We start from the raw sequence: 19,640 nt of genomic DNA on the forward strand, positions 1-19,640 counted from the left end.
GGTGGCAGAAATGAGGGAGACCAGAGGCAGTGCACGAGAACGCAGAAGACCGCCGGCATACTAGGGGAGCTAGTGCTACATTCAATTTCTCTTTGTCAAGAATATAGAAACATAAAGAGAGTCATTGAGTTGGTGCAATATCACAAATACAATTGTCAATTGATCACCTGTGTTGACCTTAAAATGGTATGCTTACTTCTTGGTCAGCAATGCAGTGAGAACACTATACATTTAGCTGCTTGCAGAGGTGGAGACAGGAACCGTTTCTATTTAACTGCTTGGCTGGTTTATTCAGTCCTCACAAACCAATCCAGAAACAAATGTAAAGAAAGACTTTTTCAGCACAAGGTAACAAAAGGAAAAACAAAATAGGTTCAAGCAGTATTCCGGGTTTAGCCACTAAGGATACACCACTCTTCACCAAGAGTCCCACTGCTGAAGGTCTGCAAACCTCTACACACACACAGACACCATATGAGTCTACTAATCTCATTTAAAGTTAGGTACCACTCCCAAGGGTGGGGTTTGTGAACAGCCAGACCTGCCAATCTCTCTGGCTGCTCCTAAAACCCGGCCCTGACACACCCTAATAACACTTTTAGTACTAGGAGGTGTACTAGAGATTACATCTGGGCTTACATCACAGAGAAAAACCACCTCTGTGATACATACCTCCCATCAACTACGTTTTGGGTAGCCTTCTGACAGGGAACACATCAAGTATCCTTATTTTCTGTGTATGTGGGACACTAGAGCTCATGAGAACCATTGGGTGGAGAGGAATTGGCCTCCAATATCTGATCTCAAACCTGGTCATCCAAACATTCTACATGAGCCACCTATTGACAGAAAAATTATTACATTCCCACTTCTGCAAATAAAAATGGGTCTCATGAAGCAATTTGTTAAAGCTTTGCTAATTGAAGGATACTGTTTTAAGTACCTCATTTTGACATTTGAAAAAATAAAGGCCAGTGTGTTTGATGGGCCACAGATTTGTCACTTAAAAAAAAAAAATGAACATTTCATCAGGACAATGTCAGCACTCATTCAAAAGACCTTGTCAACAGCTTTCTTGGAAATACAAGCAAACGATTACTCTGAAATTGTCCAATAACTCTTGGAGAGCTACAAAATGCATGATTGCAACATTAGCATTAGGCTATGTGCGCACTAGAGAAAGGATTTTTCTCAAGAAATTTTGCAAGATATTTCTTGAGTGAAAGATTAGCGCACATTCGTTAAAAAAAACGCACTAATAACGCACCAAAAAACACATGCATTTTTGTGCGGTTTTGGTGCGTTTTTTACAGGTTGGTCCCTGCATTTTTTAATGCTTTAACAACTATAAATAATATAAATAGATAGATAGATAATCGATAGATGGATAGACAGATAGATAAATAGATAGAGGGATAAATAGATAGATAGAGGGATAGATAGATAGATAGAGGGATAGATAGATAGATAGATAGATAGATAGATAGAGGGTTAGATAGATAGATAGATAGATAGATAGAGGGTTAGATAGATAGATAGATAGATAGATAGATAGAGGGTTAGATAGATAGAGGGATAGATAGATAGATAGATAGATAGATAGATAGAGGGTTAGATAGATAGATAGAGGGATAGATAGATAGAGGGATAGATAGATAGAGGGATAGATAGATAGAGGGATAGATAGATAGAGGGATAGATAGATAGATAGATAGATAGAGGGATAGATAGATAGATAGACAGAAAGATAGATGAATAGATAGATTGATGGATAGATTGATAGATAAATAGACAGATAAATAGGTAGATAATGGATAGATAAGGGCGCTTTACACGCTACAATATGTTTTATGATGTGTCGGCGGGGTCACGTCGTAAGTGACGCACATCCGGCATCGTAAGTTACATTGTAGCATGTAACAGCTACGTGCGATTGCGAATGAACGGTAAAACGTTTATCGCATGCACGTCGTTCATTTCTTAAAAATTGAACATCAGGTTGTTGTTCATCGTACCCGAGGCAGCACACATCGCAGTATGTGACACCCCAGGAACGATGAACACATCTTACCTACATCCTGCGGCTCCCGCGGGCAATGCGGAAGGAAGGAGGTGGGCGGGATGTTTGCGTCCCGCTCATCTCCGCCCCTCCGCTTCTATTGGCCGGCTGCCGCGTGACGTCGATGTGACGCCGAACGTCCCTCCCATTCCAGGAAGTGGATGTTCACCGCCCACATCGAGGACGTATGGACGGGTAAGTACGTGTGACGGGGGGTTATTCGTTTGTGCAACACGTTCAACAAATAGAACGTGCCGCACATACGATGGGGGCGGTTACGATCGCATACGATATCGTATGCTTAATCGTAACGTGTAAAGCAAGCTATAGATAGATGGATAGAAAGATAATCAATAGATAATCAATAGATAGAGGACAGATCAATCAATCAATAGATAGAGTCCCTGTGAGGACACACTGCATGTCTCGCGAGCGGTAATGGGTTCACATTACCGACCGTGAGAAATGATCTGTAGTTACCCCTTCATCCTCGTTACGAGGCTGCATTGAGTACTATGTGCCAGACGCGGCTGGATCAGTCTGCAAGCGTCGTAGGACCTCTGTGGATTACGCTGGAGCTGTGTGTTTGGGGGGGTTAATAAAGTGGTGAAAGAGGGGGCTTTTTTGTTATTTTATTTAAAAGAAAGGATTTTTCGGTGTGTGTGTTTATTCAGTTTACTTACAGATTAATCATGGGGGGTGTATCTTAGACGCTACCATGATTAAGCTGGGACTTAGTGGCAGCTATGCGCTGCCATTAACTCGTTATTACCCCGATTGCCACCACATCACGGCAATCGAGAAGAGCCAGTAACACGCTGGGACTGTCGCATAATGAGACATTCTCGGGGCAGCGGCGGGCTGATATTCTTGGCTGCGGGATGGGGGGGGCATTAACCATGGCCCTCGCCTTCCCCAGCCTGAGAATACCGGGCCGCCGCTGTGTGTTTACCTCGGCTGGATGGTAAAAATACGGCGGAGCCCATGGTTTTATTTTTCGTTTTATATTTTTAACATGTATTTTAATATGTTTGATTTCTATGTGTATTCTATATGTCTGTGTCTGTGTGAGTGTGATCTGTGTGTGTTTACTCTCTGCTCTGCTTCTTCTTCCTGTCCTAATGACATCACTTCCCGGCAAAACGCAGGTGATGAACATTATGTCCTGAAAAACACAAAATAACGCGGGAATAACGCAGGAAAATGCAATGAAACGCACAGAATTTGCTACCTGCGTTATGCATTGTGGGATTTCATGATTACATTACAGTCAATGAAGTGAATAACGCAGTTTTCTCAGGCCTCCAACACACATCCATTAAAAACATGCACGTGCAGCGAGACACGTATTTTCCCTGCGTGTGGTAAGTATGTGTCTCGGGTACGTGCGGTCCACGTGTGTTCTCCGTGTGCTATCCGCGATAGCACACGGAGAACCGGTAAATTGCATACTCACGTGGTCCGCGGTGCTGTCCGTGGTGCTGATCTTCGGTCTCCAGCCCTGCTGACTCCCCGCTGCTTCTGCTTCCGGCCGCAGTGAAGTGAATATTAAATGAGCATAATGAGCGGCTCTCAGCACCAAGTGACAGCAGCGGCAGAGACAGGAGGGCAGGAGTAGGTGAGTTAAGATTTTTTTTTCTCTGACATGTGTTTTCTCCGGCGCGTGTCACACGGGACCGCATCCACACTACATCCGTGTGGTACGGGTGCGGGCCGTGTGACACCCGTGCTGCTGGAACACGTGGACATGTCGAGCGTGTTTGAAAACGCACACACGTACAAACGACACGGACACACGTTCCGTGTGGTTTTACGTGTGTGTGCCTGCTACCATAGGGTAGCATTGGTGTATGTGTCTCCGTGCCGCCGGTATGTGCAAAAACGGACCAAACACGTACCGGCGGCACGGATGTGTGTTTTAGGCCTCAAGAAAATCTACAGAAAGAATTTTCTTGAGAAATAAACGCAGTGTGCACACAGCTAATTTTTTTTTTTCCATAGGTTTTGCTGGGGAATGTCTGCAGAAAGGTTACAACCATTTTCTCAAGAAATTTCTGCAGCAAAAACGCAAAAAAACAGCGGGTAAAAACGCAGTGTGCACACAGGGCCTTAAGGTGCATTTTCTACATAGCATCTTGCTAACGTCCCTGATAACCTTAGTGCAGAAAGTTAGTGCAGAAAGTAATAAGCAAGAGGTACAATTCCATCAAGATTTGAAGGCATGGTATCAAGGTAGATGGGATGTACATATGATAGCTACCTATTCATGGAGCACCAGGAGAGATGGTCCACAGACTGAACATTCCAGGAAAAGTTATAAGCAAAAATGTGTACCTTAACTGCTGCCTAACTTTACTACTTGCACACAATTTATCATACAATATATCCTTTGTTTGAACAAAATATCTTTAAATAAACATTACATTCAGGTTATTTTGTGCATTATTTTCCATTATATGTACTTTTGTATGGTTTTGGACACAAAGGTCCATCCTTTATCTTAAAAAGTGGGATCACTTTTGGATTCAGAAGTTAGTCAAAAACAAGTGTCAGATCAAACCCAATGAAACTGTTGTTCCCTGATGTAATTATTACCTACTTTTCCCAATAATGCAACTTTGTTAATTGTTTTGTGCACTACAGGTCCTTTACAGCACAAACAATGATCTGTACAGCAGCAGCCAACGAAACGTCCCTTCTCTGACATCACTTCCTGCTTTTCAGCTATTGGCTGGCTTCCTGTTCTACCCTTCTACCCACCACCTGCATAAATTCTGCGCACATCACCATCAATTCTTAGAGCCAAATACAGTAAAGGCAGCAAGATTAATATTACATCCAAAATACATACCCTTAAAGAATAATCACTATCAGGACCTACGTGATCAGCCCTTTCTTGCCTCCTATATCTTGAGCTGGAAGATTCATCACACTCCTCAGGAATCCTTATGTCATAGTTGTCCGTATCGAAATCAAATTCCAATTTGTTATTCATATCCCTGCATATCAAAAATATTTTAAAATGTAATATCTATATATATATACACAGTTTATAGTTATATTACACACACATTTATATACACATACACTGCTGAACAAAAGGGTAAGGCAATGTGCACACAGTGCGTTTTTTGAGAAATCTGCATCAAATTCCGCATGCCTATCCTGAAGCCAGCAAAGTCAAAGTCTATGAGATTTCTGTAATGCTTTTTTTCCCCTTGCAGATTTGATGCAGATTTTGGTGCAGAAAAAAATATGCAGCATGTCAATTGTTGGGAAGGGTTTTTTTTAGCCATTCCAGCCATTCACTTCACTAAAGAAAATGTATTGAAAAAAAAAAAACACCAAAAATTCACCTGAAGGTGCAGAAAGTTTCTTCATCAAATCTGCAGCGTGTGCACGTACCCTAACCATATTTGAAGTTTTGGCTTTCAGGCTCCATATCTCACCATCCACTACAACTTTACATGGGAGACATTTTATAGACAATCACCTTGGCTAACCCATACATAAATGTGACCTGCAACTATTTAGTATAGGATTAGTTAAGCAGAATCTTGTCATATCACTGCATTGTTACTTTTTTGCTCCTAAAAATCTAAATTTAACTATTATTATTTTGTTACTATTTTATAAAGCCACCCTTGGCTTTCAGCACTGCCTGAAAGGAAATTCTGGGCTCTCGATCAGATTCAAGCATGTCTCGACTAGAGATGAGCGAGCCTCTAGAGGCTCGAGTGCGGTTCGGTTTGTCGAACGAAGGCCACGTTCGAGTTCGGTTCGGTGAGCCATTCGACGAACCTCTCGAACCCCATTGAAAACAATGGCAGGCAAACACAAACACATAAAAACACCTAGAAAACACCATCAAAGGTGTCTAAAAGGTGACAAACAACTCCCAAGACAACACAAAAACATTGGAAAGTGACAAGGACAAATACTCATGCGAAAACAAAACAGCTTGACGAGGAACAAGAGGACGAGACACAGATATAGGCATGGCATGCCCTTCTAAAATCATGTAAACCACCGCAAGGGGACTTCTAACAGAGTCTCCCTTTTTTTCCAAAAATTGGGCCCCACAGACACCACTTCAGTGGCAGCACTTGTGCCCTAGTTGCAAACAGTATGTCTTGATTTGCATCAACACATTAAAAAATACGCCAGCCTTAGCTGTCCCCAGGATGACACCGGGATAGGTAGCAAAGTCTTTGCTGAACCATGACTTGTTCATCTTGGCTCATTTTTAAAAACACAGCAAGGGTTACTCCAAGCGGAGTCTCCCTTTTTTAAAAAAAAATTGGGCCCCACAGACACCACTTCAGGGCAGCAGTTGTGCCCCAGTTGTAAACTTGACAGGTAGATTTGCATCAAGCACATTCCAAATCTACAAGCCTTTACTCTCCCCAGGATGACACAGGGGTAGTAAATTCCTGGCGGATCCATGACTTGTTCATCTTGATGAACGTTAGTCTGTCCACATTGTCACTGGACAGACGCATGCGCTTATCTGTCAGCACACACCCAGCAGCACTGAAGACACGTTCAGAGACAACGCTGGCAGCTGGACATGACAAGATCTCCAAGGCGTAAGTGGCAAGCTCAGGCCATTTTTCAAGATTTGAAGCTCAAAATGAGCAAGGCTCCAGTTGCAAAGTCATGGCATCGATGTTCATTTGGAGATACTCCTGTATCATCCTCTCCAGCCGTTGACTATGTATCAGACTTCTTGACTCTGGTGGCCTTGCAAAGGATGGTCTAAAAAAATTATGAAACGATTCAATAAAATTGCTGTTACCAGCACCAGATACGTTGTTGCTGGTATGGTTAGACTGTTGATGACGAGACAGTCCCATGTTTGTCAAGTTACAACTGGGAGCTTCACTCCATGTACCACTGGGGTTTGGTGGAAAAGCAGAGCTAAGATTGAGTAACAGCTTCTGCTGATACTCCTGCATACGTGCATCCCTTTCTATGGCTGGAATTATTTCACAAAATTTAGACTTGTACCGGGGATCTAATAGTGTGGCAATCCAATAGTCATCATCACTTCGAATTTTGACAATCCGAGGGTCATGTTGTAGGTAGTGCAGCAAGAAGGCGGTCATGTGTCTTGCGCATCCATGCGGACCAAGTCCTCGCTGTGTTTGTGGCATAGAGGTGCTAACCTTGCTTCCTTCCTCTGACATCTCCCCCCAACCTCTTTCAAACGAAATTTGACCAAGGTCTCCCTCATCTGCTGAGTCTTCCATGTCCATGGACAGTTCGTCCTCCATTTCTTCCTGGTCTCCTGCACCTACCTCAACATTTTGCCTGCTACCATGCTCCCTTGTTAATCCCTCTCCCCCATTGTCCCATGCCTGCCACGTTGGTGATGATGAACGTCTGGACCTTGGTGATGTTGTTGTCTCTTGCGCATATGAATCCTCCTGTAGTTCCTCCCCTTCCTGTTGTTCCACCCCCTGACTCCGAATAGTGTTTAGCGTGTGCTCCAGCATGTAAATGACTGGAATTGTCATGCTGATAATGGCATTGTCAGCGCTAAACATATTCGGATATGTCGAAACATGTTGAAACTGTGCAGAATGGTGCATAGGTCCATGATCTGAGACCACTCCATCAGGGTGATCTGCCCCAGCTCTGCATCTCGATGGCCCAGGCTATACGTCATAGTGTATTGCACCGGTGCTCGGCGGTGCTGCCACAGTCGCTGCAACATGTGGAGAGTCGAATTCCAGCGCGTCGGCACATCACATTTCAGGCGATGAACCGGCAGGCTGACTTCTGGAGCGATGCAAGTCGGTCAGCTGCGGCGGTTGAACGGCGGAAGTGAGCAGAGAGTGACCGTGCCCTGTGCAGAAGCCCATCTAGGCTGGGATAGGGGGTTAAAAATTGCTGGACAACAAGGTTCAACACGTGAGCCATACAAGGCACGTGTGTCACCTTGCCCAGGCGAAGGGCCGCACCCAGGTTTGCAGCATTGTCGCACACGGCCTTCCCTGGCTGCAGGTTGAGTGGAGACAACCATTTACGAAACTCGGAATGCAGAGCTGCCCACAACTCAGCCGCTGTGTGACTCTTATTTCCAAGACATTTCAAGCTAAAGACCGCCTGATGCCGTTACGCTCTGCTGCCAGCATAGTAAGGAGGTGTGCGTGATTCCTTTTGCGCAGTTGCAACGCGGGGGGCCTGACCAGGCAAGCTTGGGGCAGAGGTGGAGGACACAGACGAGGTTGAGAAGGCAGAAGCAGTGGAGGAACTTCGACATACAGAGGATTGACGCACAAGTCTTGGGGATGGCAAGTCTTGTTCTGCAGACCCTTCTCCATCTATCACCATAGTTACCCAGTGACCAGTCAGCGACATGTAATGCCCCTGTCCATGCTTACTGGTCCAAGTATCGGTGGTGAAATGCACCCGGTCACACACACAGTTTCTCAAGGAAGCAGTGATGTTGTGTGCGACATGCTGGTGTAGCGCAGGCACACCTTTCTTAGAGAAGTAGTGGCGACTGGGCATCTGGTACTAGGGCACTGCGACGGATATAAGGTCTCGAAAATCCTCTGTGTCCACCAGGCGGAAATGCAGCATTTTGGTAGCCAAGAGCTTACAGAGGGATAAAGTCAACCTCTTAGTTTTGCCATGGCTCGGAGGAAATGGCCTTTTATTGATCCACATCCGAGGGACAGATATCTGGCTGCTGTGTGGAGACGGTGGTGAGTAGTGTGTCCCTTGAAAAATGCAGGTCTGTGAGGAAAGTGCAGGCGGAGACATGATGTTGCCTTCATCCAATGTTGGTGCTCTCAATGTCTGAGAGAGCTGTACACCCGCACTTGTTTCCCCTTCCAAACCCACTGACGACCTACCAAGCAAACTGCCTGTTGCGGTTACAGTGGTGGAAGGTCTGCGTGGAAAACCAGGTATGAACGCTGTCCCCACAGTCCTAGAAGATGAAGAGCGCGCGGATGCACTGGAAGGGGCAGGCGGTGGTTGGCCCGCTACGCTAGACCGCATTGCAGCACAGTGAGCTTCCCACTGGGACTTATGCTTGTTATTCATGTGTCGATTCATGGAAGAAGTTGTCAAACTGGTGAGGTTTTGGCCTCTACTTATAGATTGCCGACAAATTTTACTGATCACATGATTTAGGAGATCCTTTGCAAGGTCAAAAAAGGACCAGGCAACGCAAGGCTTAGAGGACATGCGACCGGCAGAGCCACCCCGACTTGTGCTCAGAGGCAGAGTGGTAGCTGAGGATGCAGTTGTGTAGACATGCTTCCAGTACTCCGACTCTGTCCAGGAAGGCGCAAGGTAACTTCGTCGTCAGTTGCATCCTCCTCCACCGCCTCTGGTGACCTCCTCAAGTGTATGACTGTGGAATGACAGTAAATGGGATCTAGAACTTCATCATCAACCGTTGTGTTTGCACTCCCCTCGCCCTGAGACCTAACCTCTTCCTGCCCTGACTGAATACTTAAGTTGTCATCCCAATCTGGTATCTGCGTCTCATCATCATCAGTATGTTCCTCATTGTCTCCACCAACAGGTGTTGCAGTTTGGGAATGAGGGTCTACATTATGCTCAGAAACTTGCTCATCAGGGCCTGAATCAGACTCACAAAGCTTCTGGGCATCACTGCAGACCATTTCCTGGTCTGTACTTACTGTAGCTTGGGAGCAGACCTCTGATTCCCAAGCTATAGTGTGACTGAACAGCTCTGCAGACTAAGCCATCTTTGTTACACCATACTGTGCATGGTGGGTGGAGACTTGAGAGCTGTGAGAAAGCAAATGTGATTGGGATGAAAACTCAGAGGACTTTTGTTTTTTGGATGTTGAAATTGAGGTGGAGGAGAGGGCACTTGTTGGAGCACTTGAGATCCATTCAAGCATGTTCTTTTTTGGTGCATCATCTACCTTTGTTACAGTTGTTCGGGTCCATAAAAAAGGGAGCACATCGGATTGTCCCCGTAAAGTAGTAGACATCTTACTTTTGCTGGAAGATGGCCTATCTTCAGTAGATGTTAATGTAGCTTACCCACCTTCCTCACAAACACAATTTTTTTTTCCTTTTCCAACAGGCCTGTTCCCCTTTTCACCAGCATCTGTCCTTTTGCCACTCATTTTCTTAGCGACAAGATTGGCCACTTAAAATGTGGTAGCAAAAATGGAGAGGTGGTGTAGATTGCAGAGGTGGTCTAGCTTTATTGACAGCTGAAGAACCAACACTGACTATCCCTGACAATGCAACTATGGCCCTCAAACTGGCAACACTGTTTGCTATAAAAATAGCATAGCAAAATGTGCAGGAGGGTAGAATTCAGAGGTGGTGGAACATGCTTGGCACCAGTGGGACACTAAATTTAGTATAGCAGACACTGTTTGGATGCCAATAAGTTTCAGCACTGTTTGCTATAAAAATAGCGTAGCAAAATGTGCAGGAGGGTAGAATGCAGAGGTGGTGGAACTTGATTGGCACCAGTGGGACACTAAATGTAGTATAGCAGACACTGTTTGGATGCCACTAAGTTTCAGCACTGTTTGCTATAAAAATAGAGTAGCAAAATGTGCAGGAGGGTAGAATTCAGAGGTGGTGGAACTTGCTTGGCACAAGTGGGACACTAATGTAGTATAGCAGACACTTTTGGGATGCCACTAAGTTTCAGCACTGTTTGCCATAAAAATAGCATAGCAAAGTGTGCAGGAGGGTAGCATGCAGAGGTGGTGGAACTTGCTTGGAACCAGTGGGACACTAAATGTAGTATAGCAGACACTGTTTGGATGCCACTAAGTTTCAGCACTGTTTGCTATAAAAATAGCGTAGCAAAATGTGCAGGAGGGTAGAATGCAGAGGTGGTGGAACTTGCTTGGCACAAGTGGGACACTAATGTAGTATAGCAGACACTTTTGGGATGCCACTAATTTTCAGCACTGTTTGCTATAAAAATAGCATAGCAAAATGTGCAGGAGGGTAGAATGCAGAGGTGGTGGAACTTGCTTGGCACCATTGGGACACAAAATTTAGTATAGCAGACACTGTTTGGATGCCACTAAGTTTCAGAACTGTTTGCTATAAAAATAGCGTAGCAAAATGTGCAGGAGGGTAGAATGCAGAGGTGGTGGAACTTGCTTGGCACCAGTGGGACACTAAATTTAGTATAGCAGACACTGTTTGGATGCCACTAAGTTTCAGCACTGTTTGCTATAAAAATAGCGTAGAAAAATGTGCAGGGGGGTAGAATGCAGAGGTGATGGAACTTGCTTGGCACCAGTGGGACACTAAATGTAGTATAGCAGACACTGTTTGGATGCCACTAAGTTTCAGCACTGTTTGCTATAAAAATAGTGTAGCAAAATGTGCAGGAGGGTAGAATGCAGAGGTGGTGGAACTTGCTTGGCACAAGTGGGACACTAATGTAGTATAGCACACACTTTTGGGATGCCACTAATTTTCAGCAATGTTTGTTATAAAAATAGCATAGCAAAATGTGCAGGAGGGTAGAATGCAGAGGTGGTGGAACTTGCTTGGCACCAGTGGGACACTAAATGTAGTATAGCAGACACTGTTTGGATGCCACTAAGTTTCAGCACTGTTTGCTATAAAAATAGCGTAGCAAAATGTGCAGGAGGGTAGAATGCAGAGGTGGTGGAACTTGCTTGGCACCAGTGGGACACTAAATGTAGTATAGCAGACACTGTTTGGATGCCACTAGGTTTCAGCACTGTTTGCTATAAAAATAGTGTACCAAAATGTGCAGGAGGGTAGAATGCAGAGGTGGTGGAACTTGTTTGGCACCAGTGGGACACTAAATTTAGTACAGCAGACACTGTTTGGATGCCACTAAGTTTCAGCACTGTTTGCTATAAAAAGAGTGTAGCAAAATGTGCAGGAGGGTAGAATGCAGAGGTGGTGGAACTTGCTTGGCACCAGTGGGACACTAAATGTAGTATAGCAGACACTGTTTGGATGCCACTAAGTTTCAGCACTGTTTGCTATAAAAATAGCGTAGCAAAATGTGCAGGAGGGTAGAATTCAGAGGTGGTGGAACTTGCTTGGCACCAGTGGGACACTAAATGTAGTATAGCAGACACTGTTTGGATGCCACTAAGTTTCAGCACTGTTTGCTATAAAAATAGTGTAGAAAAATGTGCAGGAGGGTAGAAAGCAGAGGTGGTGGAACTTGCTTGCCACCAGTGGGACACTAAATTTAGTACAGCAGACACTGTTTGGATGCCACTAAGTTTCAGCACTGTTTGCTATAAAAATAGTGTAGCAAAATGTGCAGGAGGGTAGAATGCAGAGGTGTTGGAACTTGCTTGCCACCAGTGGGACACTAAATTTAGTATAGAAGACACTGTTTGGATGCCACTAAGTTTCAGCACTGTTTGCTATAAAAATAGCGTAGCAAAATGTGCAGGGGGGTAGAATGCAGAGGTGGTGGAACTTGCTTGGCACCAGTGGGACACTAAATGTAGTATAGCAGACACTGTTTGGATGCCACTAAGTTTCAGCACTGTTTGCTATAAAAATAGTGTAGCAAAATGTGCACGAGGGTAGAATGCAGAGGTGGTGGAACTTGCTTGGCACCAGTGGGACACTAAATTTAGTATAGCAGACACTGTTTGGATGCCACTAAGTTTCAGCACTGTTTGCTATAAAAATAGTGTAGCAAAATGTGCAGGAGGGTAGAATGCAGAGGTGGTGGAACTTGCTTGTCACCAGTGGGACACTAAATGTAGTATAGCAGACACTGTTTGGATGCCACTAAGTTTCAGCACTGTTTGCTATAAAAATAGCATAGCAAAATGTGCAGGAGGGTAGAATGCAGAGGTGGTGGGACTTGCTTGGCACCAGTGGGACACTAAATGTAGTATAGAAGACACTGTTTGGATGCCACTAAGTTTCAGCACTGTTTGCTATAAAAATAGCGTAGCAAAATGTGCAGGAGGGTAGAATGCAGAGGTGGTGGAACTTGCTTGGCACAAGTGGGACACTAAATGTAGTATAGCAGACACTTTTTGGATGCCACTAATTTTCAGCACTGTTTGCTATAAAAATAGCATAGCAAAATGTGCAGAGGGGTAGAATGCAGAGGTGGTGGAACTTGCTTGGCACCAGTGGGACACTAAATTTAGTATAGCAGACACTGTTTGGATGCCACTAAGTTTCAGCACTGTTTGCTATAAAAATAGTGTAGCAAAATGTGCAGGAGGGTAGAATGCAGAGGTGGTGGAACTTGCTTGGCACCAGTGGGACACTAAATGTAGTATAGCAGACACTGTTTGGATGCCACTAAGTTTCAGCACTGTTTGCTGTAAAAATAGCGTAGCAAAATATGCAGGAGGGTAGAATTCAGAGGTGGTGGAACTTGCTTGGCACCAGTGAGACACTAAATTTAGTATAGCAGACACTGTTTGGATGCCACTAAGTTTCAGCACTGTTTGCTATAAAAATAGTGTAGCAAAATGTGCAGGAGGGTAGAATGCAGAGGTGGTGGAACTTGCTTGTCACCAGTGGGACACTAAATGTAGTATAGCAGACACTGTTTGGATGCCACTAAGTTTCAGCACTGTTTGCTATAAAAATAGCATAGCAAAATGTGCAGGAGGGTAGAATGCAGAGGTGGTGGGACTTGCTTGGCACCAGTGGGACACTAAATGTAGTATAGAAGACACTGTTTGGATGCCACTAAGTTTCAGCACTGTTTGCTATAAAAATAGCGTAGCAAAATGTGCAGGAGGGTAGAATGCAGAGGTGGTGGAACTTGCTTGGCACAAATGGGACACTAATGTAGTATAGCAGACACTTTTTGGATGCCACTAATTTTCAGCACTGTTTGCTATAAAAATAGCATAGCAAAATGTGCAGAGGGGTAGAATGCAGAGGTGGTGGAACTTGCTTGGCACCAGTGGGACACTAAATGTAGTATAGCAGACACTGTTTGGATGCCACTAAGTTTCAGCAGTTTGCTATAAAAATAGCGTAGCAAAATGTGCAGGAGGGTAGAATGCAGAGGTGGTGGAACTTACTTGGCACCAGTGGGACACTAAATGTAGTAAGGCAGACACTGCTTGGATGCCACTAAGTTTCAGCACTGTTTGCTATAAAAATAGCGTAGCAAAATGTGCAGGAGGGTAGAATTCAGAGGTGGTGGAACTTGCTTGGCACCAGTGGGACACTAAATGTAGTATAGCAGACACTGTTTGGATGCCACTAAATTTCAGCACTGTTTGCTATAAAAATAGCGTAGCAAAATGTGCAGGAGGGTAGAAAGCAGAGGTGGTGGAACTTGCTTGGCACCAGTGGGACACTAAATGTAGTATAGCAGACACTGTTTGGATGCCACTAAGTTTCAGCACTGTTTGCTATAAAAATAGCGTACCAAAATGTGCAGGAGGGTAGCATGCAGAGGTGGTGGAACTTGCTTGGCACCAGTGGGACACTAAATGTAGTATAGCAGACACTGTTTGGATGCCACTAAGTTTCAGCACTGTTTGCTATAAAAATAGCGTAGCAAATTGTGCAGTAGGGTAGATTGCAGAGGTGGTGGAACTTGCTTGGCACCAGTGGGACACTAAATGTAGTATAGCAGACACTGTTTGGATGCCACTAAGTTTCAGCACTGTTTGTTGTAAAAATAGCATAGCAAAATGTGCAGGAGGGTAGAATGCAGAGGTGGTGGACCCTGCTTGCCACCGGTGGGACACTAAATTTAGTATAGCAGACACTGTTTGGATGCCACTAAGTTTCAGCACTGTTTGCTATAAAAATAGCGTAGCAAAATGTGCAGGAGGGTAGAATGCAGAGGTGCTGGAACTTGCTTGGCACAAGTGGGACACTAATGTAGTATAGCAGACACTTTTGGGATTCCACTAATTTTCAGCACTGTTTGCTATAAAAAATAGCATAGCAAAATGTGCAGGAGGGTAGAATGCAGAGGTGGTGGAACTTGCTTGGCACAAGTGGGACACTAATGTAGTATAGCAGACACTGCTTGGATGCCACTAAGTTTCAGCACTGTTTGCTATAAAAATAGTGTAGCAAAATGTGCAGAAGGGTAGAATGCAGAGGTGGTGGAACTTGCTTGGCACAAGTGGGACACTAAATGCAGTATAGCAGACACTTTTGGGATGCCACTAATTTTCAGCACTGTTTGCTATAAAAATAGCGTAGCAAAATGTGCAGGAGGGTAGAATTCAGAGGTGGTGGAACTTGCTTGGCACAAGTGGGACACTAATGTAGTATAGCAGACACTTTTGGGATGCCACTAATTTTCAGCACTGTTTGCTATAAAAATAGCATAGCAAAATGTGCAGGAGGGTAGAATGCAGAGGTGGTGGAACTTGCTTGGCACCAGTGGGACACTAAATGTAGTATAGCAGACACTGTTTGGATGCCACTAAGTTTCAGCACTGTTTGCTATAAAAATAGCGTAGCAAAATGTGCAGGAGGGTAGAATGCAGAGGTGGTGGAACTTGCTTGGCACCAGTGGGACACTAAATGTAGTATAGCAGACACTGTTTGGATGCCACTAAGTTTCAGCACTGTTTGCTATAAAAATAGCGTAGCAAAATGTGCAGTAGGGTAGATTGCAAAGGTGGTGGAACTTTCTCGGCACCAGTGGGACACTAAATGTAGTATAGCAGACACTGTTTGGATGCCACTAAGTTTCAGCACTGTTTGTTGTAAAAATAGCATAGCAAAATGTGCAGGAGGGTAGAATGCAGAGGTGGTGGAACTTGCTTGCCACCAGTGGGACACTAAATTTAGTATAGCAGACACTGTTTGGATGCCACTAAGTTTCAGCACTGTTTGCTGTAAAAATAGCATAGCAAAATGTGCAGGAGGGTAGAATGCAGAGGTGGTGGAATTTGCTTGCCACCGGTGGGACACTAAATTTAGTATAGCAGACACTGTTTGGATGCCACTAAGTTTCAGCACTGTTTGCTATAAAAATAGCGTAGCAAAATGTGCAGGAGGGTAGAATGCAGAGGTGGTGGAACTTGCTTGCCACCAGTGGGACACTAAATTTAGTATAGCAGACACTGTTTGGATGCCACTAAGTTTCAGCACTGTTTGCTGTAAAAATAGCATAGCAAAATGTGCAGGAGGGTAGAATGCAGAGGTGGTGAAATTTGCTTGCCACCGGTGGGACATTAAATTTAGTATAGCAGACACTGTTTGGATGCCACTAAGTTTCAGCACTGTTTGCTATAAAAATAGCGTAGCAAAATGTGCAGGAGGGTAGAATGCAGAGGTGGTGGAACTTGCTTGGCACAAGTGGGACACTAATGTAGTATAGCAGACACTTTTGGGATTCCACTAATTTTCAGCACTGTTTGCTATAAAAAATAGCATGTCAAAATGTGCAGGAGGGTAGATTGCAGAGGTGGTGGAACTTGCTTGGCACCAGTGGGACACAAAATTTAGTATAGGAGACACTGTTTGGATGCCACTAAGTTTCAGAACTGTTTGCTATAAAAATAGCGTAGCAAAATGTGCAGGAGGGTAGAATGCAGAGGTGGTGGAACTTGCTTGGCACCAGTGGGACACTAAATTTAGTATAGCAGACACTGTTTGGATGCCACTAAGTTTCAGCACTGTTTGCTATAAAAATAGTGTAGCAAAATGTGGAGGAGGGTAGAATTCAGAGGTGGTGGAACTTGCTTGTCACCAGTGGGACACTAAATGTAGTATAGCAGACACTGTTTGGATGCCACTAAGTTTCAGCACTGTTTGCTATAAAAATAGCATAGCAAAATGTGCAGGAGGGTAGAATGCAGAGGTGGTGGAACTTGCTTGGCACCAGTGGGACACTAAATGTAGTATAGAAGACACTGTTTGGATGCCACTAAGTTTCAGCACGGTTTGCTATAAAAATAGCGTAGCAAAATGTGCAGGAGGGTAGAATTCAGAGGTGGTGGAACTTGCTTGGCACCAGTGGGACACTAAATGTAGTATAGCAGACACTGTTTGGATGCCACTAAGTTTCAGCACTGTTTGCTGTAAAAATAGCATAGCAAAATATGCAGGAGGGTAGAATGCAGAGGTGGTGGAACTTGCTTGGCACAAGTGGGACACTAATGTAGTATAGCAGACACTTTTGGGATGCCACTAATTTTCAGCACTGTTTGCTATCAAAATAGCGTAGCAAAATGTGCAGGAGGGTAGAATGCAGAGGTGGTGGAACTTGCTTGGCACCAGTGGGACACTAAATGTAGTATAGCAGACACTGTTTGGATGCCACTAAGTTTCAGCAGTGTTTGCTATAAAAATAGCGTAGCAAAATGTGCAGGAGGGTAGAATTCAGAGGTGGTGGAACTTGCTTGGCACCAGTGGGACACTAAATGTAGTATAGCAGACACTGTTTGGATGCCACTAAGTTTCAGCACTGTTTGCTATAAAAATAGCGTAGCAAAATGTGCAGGAGGGTAGATTGCAGAGGTGGTGGAACTTTCTTGGCAAAAGTGGGACACTAAATGTAGTATAGCAGACACTGTTTGGATGCCACTAAGTTTCAGCACTGCTGCTGTAAAAATAGCATAGCAAAATGTGCAGGAGGGTAGAATGCAGACGTGGTGGAACTTGCTTGCCACCGGTGGGACACTAAATTTAGTATAGCAGACACTGTTTGGATGCCACTAAATTTCAGCACTGTTTGCTATAAAAATAGCGTAGCAAAATGTGCAGGAGGGTAGAAAGCAGAGGTGGTGGAACTTGCTTGGCACCAGTGGGACACTAATGTAGTATAGCAGACACTGTTTGGATGCCACTAAGTTTCAGCACTGTTTGCTATAAAAATAGCGTACCAAAATGTGCAGGAGGGTAGAATGCAGAGGTGGTGGAACTTGCTTGGCACAAGTGGGACACTAATGTAGTATAGCAGACACTTTTGGGATTCCACTAATTTTCAGCACTGTTTGCTATAAAAAATAGCGTGTCAAAATGTGCAGGAGGGTAGATTGCAGAGGTGGTGGATCCTGCTTGGCACCAGTGGGACACTAAATGTAGTATAGCAGACACTGTTTGGATGCCACTAAGTTTCAGCACTGTTTGCTGTAAAAATAGCATAGCAAAATGTGCAGGAGGGTAGAATGCAGAGGTGGTGGAACTTGCTTGCCAGCAGTGGGACACTAAATGTAGTATAGCAGACACTGTTTGGATGCCACTAATTTTCAGCACTGTTTGCTATAAAAATAGCGTAGCAAAATGTGCAGGAGGGTAGAATGCAGAGGTGGTGGAACTTGCTTGGCACCAGTGGGACACTAAATGTAGTATAGCAGACACTGCTTGGATGCCAATAAGTTTCAGCACTGTTTTCTATAAAAATAGCGTAGCAAAATGTGCAGGAGGGTAGAATTCAGAGGTGGTGGAACTTGCTTGGCACCAGTGGGACACTAAATGTAGTATAGCAGACACTGTTTGGATGCCACTAAATTTCAGCACTGTTTGCTATAAAAATAGCGTAGCAAAATGTGCAGGAGGGTAGAAAGCAGAGGTGGTGGAACTTGTTTGGCACCAGTGGGACACTAAATGTAGTATAGCAGACACTGTTTGGATGCCACTAAGTTTCAGCACTGTTTGCTATAAAAATAGCGTACCAAAATGTGCAGGAGGGTAGAATGCAGAGGTGGTGGAACTTGCTTGGCACCAGTGGGACACTAAATGTAGTATAGCAGACACTGTTTGGATGCCACTAAGTTTCAGCACTGTTTGCTATAAAAATAGCGTAGCAAATTGTGCAGTAGGGTAGATTGCAGAGGTGGTGGAACTTGCTTGGCACCAGTGGGACACTAAATGTAGTATAGCAGACACTGTTTGGATGCCACTAAGTTTCAGCACTGTTTGTTGTAAAAATAGCATAGCAAAATGTGCAGGAGGGTAGAATGCAGAGGTGGTGGAACTTGCTTGCCACCGGTGGGACACTAAATTTAGTATAGCAGACACTGTTTGGATGCCACTAATTTTCAGCACTGTTTGCTATAAAAATAGCATAGCAAAATGTGCAGGAGGGTAGAATGCAGAGGTGGTGGAACTTGCTTGGCACAAGTGGGACACTAATGTAGTATAGCAGACACTTTTGGGATTCCACTAATTTTCAGCACTGTTTGCTATAAAAAATAGCATAGCAAAATGTGCAGGAGGGTAGAATGCAGAGGTGGTGGAACTTGCTTGCCACCAGTGGGACACTAAATTTAGTATAGCAGACACTGTTTGGATGCCACTAAGTTTCAGCACTGTTTGCTGTAAAAATAGCATAGCAAAATGTGCAGGAGGGTAGAATGCAGAGGTGGTGGAATTTGCTTGCCACCGGTGGGACACTAAATTTAGTATAGCAGACACTGTTTGGATGCCACTAAGTTTCAGCACTGTTTGCTATAAAAATAGCGTAGCAAAATGTGCAGGAGGGTAGAATGCAGAGGTGCTGGAACTTGCTTGGCACAAGTGGGACACTAATGTAGTATAGCAGACACTTTTGGGATTCCACTAATTTTCAGCACTGTTTGCTATAAAAAATAGCATAGCAAAATGTGCAGGAGGGTAGAATGCAGAGGTGGTGGAACTTGCTTGGCACAAGTGG

At 44.3% G+C, this 19,640-nt stretch overlaps 1 protein-coding gene across 1 annotated transcript in view; it reads right to left on the minus strand.

Moving 5' to 3' along the window:
- Positions 1 to 19,640, minus strand: part of LOC142282112 (MORC family CW-type zinc finger protein 3-like) — a 360,015-nt gene that overhangs the window by 187,292 nt on the left and 153,083 nt on the right. The window contains exon 6 of the mRNA XM_075332939.1: positions 4,911 to 5,058. Coding sequence (XP_075189054.1) covers positions 4,911 to 5,058 — 148 coding nt within the window. The remainder of the gene's footprint in view (positions 1 to 4,910; positions 5,059 to 19,640) is intronic.

This window comes from Anomaloglossus baeobatrachus, chromosome 2 (assembly GCF_048569485.1).
Source record: "Anomaloglossus baeobatrachus isolate aAnoBae1 chromosome 2, aAnoBae1.hap1, whole genome shotgun sequence".
Taxonomy (NCBI): domain Eukaryota; kingdom Metazoa; phylum Chordata; class Amphibia; order Anura; family Aromobatidae; genus Anomaloglossus; species Anomaloglossus baeobatrachus.